The 12,774-nt window shown below is 32.7% G+C and overlaps 1 protein-coding gene across 1 annotated transcript in view; it reads left to right on the top strand.

Annotated features, from left to right (window-relative positions):
* Positions 1 to 5,525, top strand: part of LOC145293220 (RNA polymerase-associated protein CTR9 homolog) — a 56,532-nt gene extending 51,007 nt beyond the window's left edge. The window contains exons 22-24 of the mRNA XM_080139762.1: positions 1,926 to 2,077; positions 3,713 to 3,913; positions 4,493 to 5,525. Of these exons, the coding sequence (XP_079995888.1) occupies positions 1,926 to 2,077; positions 3,713 to 3,913; positions 4,493 to 4,853 (714 nt within the window). The 3' untranslated portion in view covers positions 4,854 to 5,525. The remainder of the gene's footprint in view (positions 1 to 1,925; positions 2,078 to 3,712; positions 3,914 to 4,492) is intronic.
* Positions 5,526 to 12,774: the final 7,249 nt, after the last annotated feature.

Here is a 12,774-nt window from a genome sequence, read left to right on the forward strand (position 1 = left end):
ACGTTCGCGCCGACCTACCGTAGTCGTTTTTTTTTTGTTTTTTTTTACTAAACAACTGGAATGGACTTTTCTTGGTGGCCGAACTGTTAACATTGCGGATGTTTTTTTTTTTGTTGTTTTTTTTTTCACACTTTATTTTCCTACTTTTACTCATGACTCCGGGTTTGATCCTTCCTACTTACCTACCATAACATTTTTTAAACCCCCCCCCCCCCCCCCCGTCCCGGAAACAAACACTCGGGCAACGCCGGGTACCCCCGCTAGTATATAAATAAAGCATCGTAATTTGTAATAATAAAAATAAAATAATTTTTATAGGAACATTACGAAAAAATCCGCTAAAGTCTGTATTAATGAATTCGATATAACGTGGAGAAAAATGAATTTCTCGAACTACCGATATTACCATTGAATTAAGCATTATTTATTTAATATTTTCACACACAAAAAAATTATTATAGCAAAAATATTTGTACTTTTTTTTTTTTAAATTACAGATTTCGCATAATTTTTATATGCAAGATTTTAATCATTTCATTGCTTGCAAGGATGTGAAACTTTCGGTGTAACATAATTTTTATATAATCTTGAACAATAATTAAAAAAAAATTAATTTAAAAACAGGAACATAAAAAATAATAAAATAAAAAAAATGATAAAAATTGATACAAACGTTCAGAATAGGAATGTACAAATGCACATCGGGGGGGGGGGGGGGGTCTGACAATCCTACCTCCTTTTACTATCATGACTTCATTTTGAAACAGCATTTCGATTGACTATAATTTATGGCTTTTGTAGAATCGTGTTTACAAACCTTTATTTGTTGCATTTTTGACAAACCATAGAATTACTTGCTTTTTGATGACTAATTAAGTTATTTTTGCACAAACAAGGTGTTTTTTTTTTTTATTTAATTCAATATCTTAGGACTTTACTAATTATCTTTTGAAGTAGACCCAGAAAACTAATATTTCTCTTTTAAAGAATTTTTACAATGAATTTATTTAACTTGAAAATTTAGCTGAATTGGTTAGCTTGCCATGAAAACATTTTTCATAACTTTTTTTTTTTTCACGTCTACAAATATTTTTTTTCCTTTAGGAAATAAACTTTAGTCTCTAATCTTTCAAATACAATCAAAAAGTAGTCGGAAACCTACAAAAAATTATGATAAATCAGCTTTCAAAACTAGGTCCCTCTATCTTTGTCCGCCCATTTTTGCCCATACCTAGCAACTGAGAATGCAATAGAATGCAATTTTAGCAATGAAGTTTAAATTATGAGAACATCATTGGACAAATTTAAAACTATACATTTAATGGTCTGTCACATTCAAAACTATACATTTGGTGGTCGGCCACGTTTAAAACTATACATTTGGTGGTCGGCCACGTTTAAAACTATACATTTGGTGGTCGGCCACGTTTAAAACTATACAATTGGTGGTCGGCCACGTTTAAAACTATACATTTGGTGGTCGGCCACGTTCAAAACTATACATTTGGTGGTCGGCCACGTTCAAAACTATACATTTGGTGGTCGGCCACGTTTAAAACTATACATTTGGTGGTCGGCCACGTTTAAAACTATACATTTGGTGGTCGGCCACGTTTAAAACTATACATTTGGTGGTCGGCCACGTTTAAAACTATACATTTGGTGGTGCATTAATTTCAACAAGTCATTTACCACTGTTCCGAACAATATAAATTACAGATTATTATTGAAGAAAATTGACTTTCAGCATAACATGAATGTAAGAAAAGTCTTTTTTTGTAGGATTCGTATAAAGTTTGCAAAATTTAAAAAATTAATCATAAAAATAAGATATTTCAACATTTATTTTTTTTTTATTTTTTTTTTTTTTTCAATGTGTTTCTTTTAATGTCCTAAGTAAGTATAACCTATTTTTTCTTTTGCAGAAGAAAAAATATGATGATGAGATTGTCACAGATGGTTCTGGTGATGAAATGCCTCGTAAGAAGAAACGATCCAAGAAGGGCGGAGCAAGCGAGTCTGAAGAGGAAATGGGTTCAGATGGTGAAATGAGGAAAAAAGTCAAGAAGAAGCGCAGGTATGTTTTAGTATTGATTAACACCCATCGAGTTCTTTTTCGTTCAAAAAAAAAAACAAATAAAAACTGGATTCGGCATTAAATAACCAGAAAAGTAGTTGACATAGTGTAAAACAAAACTAGATTGAAGCCCATGTGTAAATATTTAAAAAAAAAAAAAAAAAATTGAAGCATAAAATCTTTTTTTAAATTTTTAGTAAGTGTAGAACAGTTCACGTAGCAGGGGAGGCCAAGGAAAACATGAGAAAGTGAGATAAATAAAAGACCTGGCCAGAGATAGATTTCTGAAAGTCATTCAACACATACCAGCATGTAAAATGCGCCTTAAACGAAATATAAGAATGATTTCCAATTTCAAAATGTATAATCTTCCTTTCGTTTTGATTGGTCCTAAATTCAGTGTCTAGATTGAAAATTATATAACGTGGCCGTTACATTTTCACTCTGATCCAACACATTGCATGCAGAAACAGTCACAAAGAAATAAAGCAAAGAAATTTGGCTCGGGTTATTTCAGTTGAAACAAAAGGCATTAATACTTTCCAAACTATGCTTGCATCTTGTTTGTTTTTTTTTAGTTCCTCGCGTCTGCCATGTGGTTAACAAAACTCTTTCTCGACAAATACGAGATAATCACGTTGACACAGCGGTTCCTGTCAGATCACCAAAGTTAAACAACGTTCAACCTGAGCATTACTAAAATTGGTGACAAATTTGAAACTTCACACTGAAATTAACAGGAAATAGTAATCATACACCAAGGAATGTTTATAACGAGCAAAACTTTTGTTTGAATGGATGAATAACGTGTACAGAATTATGTCTGCAAGTTGAAATGCAAAATGTTCATTTCAACTTGCCGACACAATTTTACTTCTTTCTGAGCATGCCCAAATTCAGCTAATTTCTTCAAGTCGTTTAATCTTTCTTAGCTATCTCTCAATAGCTACATCGATAGGAAACCCGGTTGAAGCGCTTAATGCTTTGGTTTCGATTCTGGCTGATAGCACCAAAGTCATGTTTTTAAAAAAAAAAAAAAAAAAATTTTTTATTTATTTTTTACTTTTGAAATCAGTACTAGTAGGTATAATATAATATTCAATAGAGAATTGGCTCTAATAATAAATACGAATTCTGCATGGATTAAAATATATTTAAGTGTATTTTACAACATCGGCAAGGTCAGCCCCCCCCCCTCTCCTCCACTAGTTCCTTATAAACTATTAAGTTAAACTTACTTTCTTCTTACTTAACTAATTAAAAATGAGCGAGTCTTGAAGAAATTTCTCCTTGGTTCTTACACTGTTGGCACACATCTGCTCTCTGGCTTCCCTCGACACAAATTGCTCGAAAACTCTGTTTCAAACTCAAATCAGTTGAACACATGACAATCCCCAACCAACAATTTAATACCAACTTCATTGTTTTATCTAAAAAGTTAACTCTTGACCTTTATTTCTGACTTGCAAGAGTACACAGAGTACATTTCCATTCGTTGCTGAAATACACTTAAATGACTTGCACTCGAAATTTATACTAGCTAGCTCAATCTCTACCTACCGATGTAGGGCCACAATATATAAAAATTTTGTGTATAGATTATGTATTATTTATTTATTTTTTTTTTTTTTACAGGCCTCGGAAAGAAGGTGGTGAGAAGAAAGAACGCAAGCCACGTCAGCCTCGAAAACCTAAAGAAAGCAAGAAGAAACCACGTATTGAAGAGGATGATGGCCTGTCTGCAAAGCAGAGGAGAAAGGTTGTCTCAAAGGCCCTTATTTCTTCCAGTGAAGGAAGTGACTCAGACGATGGAGAGAAATTACGAATTGATGAAAAGTTAGTCAACTTTTTTTTTTGTTTTCTTATTTTCTAACTCTTTCTCTTCTCTTCACTTCTCTTTCTAGCTTTTGTCCTCTCTCTGTCTCTGGTCCCCCCCCCACTCTCTCTCTTTCCCTGTCTCTGGTCCCCCCCACCCTCTCTCTCTCTCTCTCCCTGTCTCTGGTCCCCCCTCTCTCTCTGTGCCACCTCTCTTTTTCTCTCCCTGTCTCTGGTCCCTCCTCTTTCTCTCTCTCCCTGTCTCTGGTCCCCCCACTTTCTCTCTCCCTGTTTCTGGTCCCCCCTTCTTTCTCTCTCTCCCTGTTTCTGGTTCCCCCTTCTTTCTCTCTCTCCCTGTTTCTGGACACTCTCTCTCTCTCTCTCTCTCTCTCTCTCCCTGTTTCTGCTCCTCTTTTTCTCCCTGTTTCTGCTCCCCTCTCTCTCTCTGGCCCCCTTTCTCTAGTCCCCTCTCTTTCTTTCTCTATGTCCTTCTTTCTCTCTCTCTGGTCCTATTTCTTAACCCCCCGCCTCTTTAACTCAATCATTTATTAATGCTTTCTTTCTGTTTTTTTTCCTCCCCCTTCCTAACTCTATTAACAGGGGTAGTGGAAGTGACAGTGATGAGAAAGGTGGAACCCAACGTCGCATCCTGTCTTCAGGCAGTGACAGCGATGAAGGACCTTCGTCCCCGAAAGCTAGCCGAAGTCGTCCTCGTTCGGACAGTGAAAGCGGTGGTGATGGAGGTGGCAGTGACAGTGGAGCAAGCAGAGGGCAACGCAGTGCAGCTTCTGGAGCTGAAAGTGGTGCTGAAAGTGATGCCTCTAATGGTCCGCCTCGGAGTCGTCGGCGTGTTGCAATTGATAGTGACAGTGGCAGTGAGGCTGGTGGTGGTGATGGTGATGACGGTGGTGGCGGCAGTCCTCAGAAGGGCAGCGGTAACTCGGATGGAGATAGTGATTAGTCGAAATGTCCTTATTTTTTGCACATTGCATTTCGACGTGGATCCTCTTCGTATTCAATGCTATTCTCCCTCTGGACTTTAGTTTATGTGTGTGTCCGAATACATTTTTATATATTTGATATATATACACACACACACACACACACATACATATACTATTTTTTTTTAATTTTTTTTTTTTTTTTTACTCAAACTCTTAAAAGTTTTGTCTAAATTTTTATCAAAGTCAAATAAGTAAAAAAAAATTTAAAAAATCATACTTTAAAACAAAATATTGGTGATTCGTATTATTTGGATTCATCAAACTATTGTTCTCATCTTGAATGTGATTTTCACAATGTTTCTGTCGATGTAACCTCAGACCTTCTTCAGGTGTATTTTGTCGAACTCTGGAATTTGGACAGAATTTCGAGCGGAACCCAAGCTCGAAATTCCATCCAAACTCCTGAGTTCGACAGAAACATTGAGTTCGACAAGATAAACCTGAAGAAGGTCAGAGGTTACACCGACCGAAACATTGTGAAAATCAGAAAATCACACTGAAGATGAGAACAGTAGTCTGATGAATCCAAATAATACAAATAGCCAATCCTCATCTCAAAAATTCAGAAATGTCAAAATATTGGTTATTCAGAATTTTACTTAATTGAAAAAAGCAAAAATACAGAAAAATCTTAATGGTGTGCGTATTTGTTACAGAACAAAAATGTCATATTTCAAAAATCACAAATTAATTAAGTAGCTTTTATTATATATATATATATATATATATATATATATATATATATACACAGGGTGGGCCAAAATCAGGGTCCTATCTTTAAATTTGAATAACTTCCACAAAATAAAAGTTAAACTCACCAAACTTTATGTGTGTGTAGACTGACCCTTCCGAGATTTTTTTGAAATAAACAAAACAAATTTTGGCCGAAAAACACTTCTTAAAACTTACATGAATTTTTAAAAATAGGACCCTTATTTTGGCCCACCCTGTATATAAAAATGGTCTTTTTTTAGTGATTTTAACAGTAAAATTGTATTCATTACATAACTGATTTTGATCTCAATATGTTGGTTTGAGTTGTCTCCCCTGTATTTATAAAAACTGGTGGATAAAAAAATAGTGCCTCACTTTCTAATAAAGTTTGATTTTACTAAGTTAAAAACAAAAAAACTGCTTGATCAATTTCCTGATTTTTGGAATATAACATCTTTGTTCCGTGACAAGTACATAGATCATAAAGATTTGTCTGTTTTTTTTTTTATTTTTAAATTCAGTCGAATTTTAAATAAGAACCTCAGAAATTCTTTTTTTTTTTCCTACATCCTCTTCCTTTTTTTACTTTGCTATTTTTTATTTTTATTACTTTTATTTGAATGACCAACATGCACTGTGATGTGTGATTAATCCAATAAATTTTGATGCAAACTATGAAATCCATTATGCTGAGTTTGAATCCTTTTCAATTTTATTTATTTTTTTATATGTTAACTAGCAAGACTACCAAGTTTTACCCGGAGCCATAAAAAAAAAAACTAAATAGATGATGTTAAATAGTGTTAAATTTCTCTCCCTGTTCCCAGTAGATAAATTCATTTTTTTTTTTTTTTTTTTTTTTTCATGTGAAAAATGAAAAATTAAAACTGAAGACTTTCAGAGCAGTACTGAAAGCAGCAAATAAAATTAAGGATGCCTCCAGAGCACTACTAAAACTAAGTTTCATGTCCCCTTTTTCTTTGTAGAGAGAAATGACAATATTTAAGAAACAAGAAATTAAATCCAGAGTTAGCATTTTTCAATTTGATAAAAAAAAAACAAAAAAACGATGCTAACTCATTTCCTGGGCTGTATTAATACATAATAACATTAAAAATTGTGTTTAATTCTTGATAACATTAAATGATACAAATGGTCATTTGAACCCTCTCCCTCCCTAAGAATGAATCTTTTTCTTTAAATTTTAGATATTATTTTCCGGGGTTACGCTGATTTAAAAAAAAAATAAAAATAAATAAATAAATTTTGTAGGGGTTTGTTGTGTATTATTGAAGTTTTAGGTGGATAAACAGGCAAATAACTACCCTTTATATAATAGATGAGTCACCAATTATCAAGGCCCAAAGGCCAGTCGAGGATGAGGGTTAAAGAAATTGTCAATTGGATGTGGAACAATACTATGAAAGTAGTAGAAATAATGAAAGGGGAACAGGGCAGGATTTGATTTTTTAATGAAAATCGCTCCAGATTAAGCATATAAATATTAGATTGATTCTGACCCTTGCAAACAGCAATTCTTTCCCCTTTGTCAGAAACATCGCTCATGGAGTGTGAGGACTAAAGGATAAAACAAAGGAAGCGAGAATTACGAGACTGCCGAAAAAGTAAACCCAACTTATGACGATGGCTCAACAAGTATTTGTTTACATAGAACTTGAAGGCGATTATCTTGTAGGTAGCAGGGAAGCATTCCATTGGTATTGTGTTTTACTAATGTTCTTGGAAAGAGACCCTGTTCATGGAGTTCGGTTTGGTTCCAGATACATAGAGGGAGAAAGGATAATTATTTGCAGTGATGCGAACTAGATGGATGTTCATTATGAATGGTTTTACAGGGGGAACCACAGATTGTAGGTCGGTAGAGCACCTACCATGAAAACAATATAGAAAGATTAGCAATGTTCATTCTGTGATAGAGGAACTGTATAGGAGAAGAGCACGCCCTTGCAAAGTCAGCGTTGCACTTTATCAAGGCAAGAAAGAGTATTCTGGACGACACCTCTCCAGAAGTGGCAGCAGTAATATCAGATCTATTTTGTCTACTGAAATGATATAAAATTATAAATTGCTCTGTTATCTACAAAATAACAACTTGTGTTCGATTATTAATATGCAATGAATCGTTTCCAATAAGTATTGCTTCAATATTAATGGATTCCAAAAAGGATCAACTCTTCCATTAAAACAGACAAACCAAAACTGCTGCTGTTTTTTTTTTTTTCATATATATAACACACAACAAACTTTAATCTCATCCCAAAGAAACGTTCATATTTTGTTAGCATCATAAAACCCTTATATATTATATATTATATAGTATAATATAGTATATAATATATTATATGATGTGTAGAATTCACAGATACTTTCAAATCTTTCACATATGCAAGAAATATATATATATATATATATATATATCAATCCAGGTTTGTGATATTCAAAAGTAGGAACTAATGAACTCAACAAGGTTGTTAGATAGTGTTTCATAACAAGAGCAAAATATTTTTTTATTATTTATTCGAAGGTAAACAGTTACATTTGGTCGCTACAAACAGCCATCTGTTTCAGTCGATGCGACTTCATCAGGCGACCCTGAACCTTTCGATGCTATAAAAAGAAAAGAAAAAAAAATTTTTTTTTTTTTCTTTTTATAGTGTCAAATGGTTCAGGGTCGCTTGATGAAGTCTCATTGACTGAAACAGATGGCTGTTTGTAGTGACCAAATGCAGCTGTTTAACTTCGAGTAAATATAAAAAAAATATATTTATAGAAGGCAATACAATGCAAAACTGTAACAAATAAACATGATCTGAAGCAAATGAAGCCATATCGGCAATCTTTTTATGCATGTTTGAATCAAACATATTTGACGAAAGGAAAACTTCTTTCCAAACTATCATATTATGGAACTTTCATTGAACTGCAATGATGCAAGTAAGATTGTAATTGTCATATAATATAACTATATATATATATATATATATATATATATATATATAGTAAAAAGGGCAAAATTCATTCTTTCCTTAAAAGTCTAAATTTGCTTCAGTTCAGGTTTATCATTTTGTTTGTTTTTTTTTGTTTCGTTTTTTTTATAAAGATATTTTGCTATTTTTGAATTTCAGTTGCTGGTGTCCATTTTTTTTTTTCCTTTTTTTTTTTTTTGCATTATATTATCGTTTATGAATTACGCACTAAACAATGCTTCAAGCAAACGACTTAAACCTCATATATATATATATATATATATATATAAAAAGTCTACTTTTGCAACAAGTAAGCGCTGTTGATATGGAATGCAAAATTAAAAAAATTATTGATTTAAAATCAAACAAGTGCAAAATCTTTTTAATAAATAAACATATTTATTTATTAAAATTAAATTTGATATTTTGATTCATAACAGAATCTTCTTCAGGAAAAATAGATTTTTTTTTTTCTTTACATGCCATGGTAATGTTTGGCATGTTTTCCTTCAGATGTTGATGGAGTAAAGGTTTAGATTTCTGATGCAGTAGAAGACGCCGGTCGAGAATTATTATCGCTATGGCATGTAAAAGAAAGAAGAAAAGAAAAGAAAACTTGTATTTCCTGATGAAGATTCTGTTATGAATCGAAATATTGAATTTAATTTTAATAAATGTTTTTATTTATTGAAAGAGATTCTGCACTTGTTTGGCTTTAAACCATTAAATTTTTTTTTTTTTTTTTATGTGTGTGTGTATATGTATTTGTGTAATATATATATATATATATATATATATATATATATATATATATTACACAAATACATATACACACACACGTAAAAAAAAAAAAAAAAATTTATATATATATATATATATATATATATATATATATATATTTTTTTTTTTTTTTTTTTTTTTTTTAGAATCCTTATAGAAAAGTGATGTGAGGTCTCAGCTTTTTTTTTTTTTTTTTTATAGAAAAGACGGGGTCTGGTTTGCTGCCGTGACTCTTTCATTTTTATTCTCTTCCTCTTCTATCTTATTTTCTTTCTTTTCTCTTTCTTTTTAAAAATTTTAGTTTTGCCAGATTTCAGTATGGGTGGGGTGGGGGGTGTCTCAAATCAATTTCTTTTTTTTTTTTTTTTTTTTTTTTTTTTTTATGATGATCAGGACGCCAGATCAAAGTTTTCCAGCATCTGAGGACCTGTACGGTGAAGTGGTGGAATTTTGCTGCTCGTCTGGTTGATCAGGAGTTTTTACGTTGAGACATTAATTATGAGTTAAGTTTGAAACTCCAGAAAGTTTATCAACTGTGCAAAAAACTTACTTGCATCAAATTTTTGATTTAATCATTTTTTTAATTTTTTTTTGGGGGGGGGGGGGTAAGGCTCAGCAGTTATAATTGTGCGGTAGGATGGGATGAAGGTTTTGAACACAACATAAAGGAATGACACTTAAAAATCTTCATCAGACAGCTTTGTTTGTCCAAAACTTTTTCTACCAACATTAATTCTAGGTTCTTGTATGTGGAATTTTACCTTTTTTTTTTTTTTCAAATTAGAAAAACTTTTGAATGAATAAATCAGTTTATTAAAACCTGTTGTTATTTCTTTTATTTTTATTTCACCATGTGTGTGTGTGTGTACTGTGGGGGTCAAGTGTTTGCAAAACGTATATACTGATAAATTTATGCTTTAATATTTTCCAATATAATAGATATTGTCATTGTTTGATATGCAAATATATGAAGTAAATTCTTGAAAACGGAAACCAAATAATTATATTCTGGGGGAAAAATATGGATTTTAAAAAATTCAGGAAGAAATATGGCCATAAGAGTTTGCAAGACTCATTTATTTCAAAATAACATTTTTAAACATAATTTTATTTAAAACATTGTCATTATGATAATAGTACCATGTGTTGATAACATATTACAAGAAAACCAGTTATTGCTCAAATAACAATTAACAAAACAATACACATTTTTAAAACCCTTTATGCACTTTCCTCCATTCTTAATCAAATCCATCAGCCTCCTATCAACAGAGGATGTTAATTTATGCACTTGTTGAGGTGTGATTTCAGAAGATACCTTCTTAATCCTCTCCCAAAGGACTTCTTTTTGCTGCTGAATTGATGCCCATTTTCGTAAAACTTTCTCTTCAGAATCGACTAGAGGTTTTCTATCGAATTCAAATCTGGGCTCTAAGGTGGCCAATCGATCAGACGTTCACCAGAGATACCCTGAGCTGAAAGCGAAGCTTTTGTTAACCGAGAAGCATGGCTTGGAGCATTGTCTTGTTGAATGACATTCTGGTTGACAGCATCATTTTGTGATTTCAATCCGGGCAATAAATTCTGTTCCACAAACTTGTAGTAATTCACAGAATTCATTTTGACACCTTCAGGGCCAAGAATCTCACTACCAATAATCCCAGCCCAAGTCATCATTCCTGCTCCTCCCTGTTGACATCTGAATCGCAAGCATGGGATATTGCCTTTAAGAAGCCTTCCCTTGGTCCAACTGTTGAAGGTTGCTCTAGCCTCGTCAGGCCAGTTTTGAAAATTGGTTTTCAAATATTTAGTGGCCCATGCTAGTCGTTTCTGACAGTTCATATCACTGAAAGAAGGACATTTTTTTTTTTTTTTTTTTTTTTGGTGTTCTCCGGTCCGTTATTTGTTTCAAAATCCAATTTCGGGTTTTTAGAGATGCCAGACACTCCTGCATGGTCGAAAATAACTTTGCTTGTGCTGTGTGGGTTGGCTAGCACACTCCTCTTGATTCTTCTCAAATCTTGTGGTGAAGTCATCTTTGGTCTACCACTTTACTGCTTTTCTCTTCTATCTTTGCCATCAATGACGGAACGTTTCACAATTTGATCTCGCTTCAAAATTTTTGAAATTTCTAATGTAGACTTCTTCGCAGCAAGTAATTTAACAATTTCGCCCTTCTTGCTATCTGTCAACATCTTTCCTTTAGCTATCATTAATAAATTTAGGTTACCTGTATAAATTTTTGGCTCACCTGAAAAGAGAAAAATGTTTAACAGTAATTAAATTTTTTTTTTTTTTCCTTTTTTTCAAAAATTTAATAATGAAAATAAACAAAATAGCAAGTAGCAAATAATGAAAAACGTGAAATTAAAAAAATAAAGCAAAATTAATAATGAAATTGAGAAAGAAAAAATAGGTCTGCAAACTCTTTTGTCCTCCACAGTGTGTGTGTATATGTATATATATATATTCAATTAACTTTCTTGAAGTTACATATTTGGATTTTACCGTCACTGGATTATTTATCTTCCACCAGACTATCCATTCACGTGTAATCACCTTTTTCTTCACCATATTCCCTCTGCTTCACTTTTTTTTGTTATCAAGTAAGATCTTTGACTTACTTGTTTCATCAAATACTTTTGTATGCAAAATCCGATCCCGCATTTTGCTAATTCCTACCCTCTGATGAGAAGGAAAGTATTTCTTCGAAACTCCGGATTAAGGACTATCCACATCTAGTGTTTCCTTTTCAGATTAAATATGTTTTTAACTCATTTCAAAGTGTATTTTAACATGTTTTATTAACTGTTTGCTCGTATGTGTGTATATATATATATATATATATATATATATATATATAAGCAGCAAAAACTCTAAATCTTTAAATATATATTTTTTTAAAGATTTAAATTCTTTGCTATTTTTGAATTCCAGTTTCTGCTGTCCATTTTGCTAGCTAATTAGATATGGTCCAGCAGACAAGAAAACTATTCTTGAGGAGAGAGAGGGGGTTCTTTCACATTCTCAGAGAAGAAAATAATCATGAAATAAAGGAAACCCTATCTTGCTTGTTATCGACATCCCTTCTGCAGAGCAGAAACCAAAAGTCAAAGAGCAGGCAAACTTCATTATAACCGATTTTTCAAAAGTATTTGACCCCCCCCCCAAAAAAAATACTTCAAATCTGAAGAATAAATCAAAAATGGTGACGAAAATAGTGGTTCATTCCTCTGATTTGCTCTTTTCATTTCACAACTGTGTTCATACACCACTTCTCATTAAAGCACAGAAGTTACATTGCGCCTAGTCAGTACTAGACACTGTCTATAAGATGCCGTTGACATCTCTCTGCAAGAATGGGGGGGGAAAAAAACTAGTGTCCCCGGTCAGAGAA

This window comes from Euprymna scolopes, chromosome 14, assembly GCF_053919585.1.
Source record: "Euprymna scolopes isolate OS-2025 chromosome 14, ASM5391958v1, whole genome shotgun sequence".
NCBI lineage: Eukaryota > Metazoa > Mollusca > Cephalopoda > Sepiida > Sepiolidae > Euprymna > Euprymna scolopes.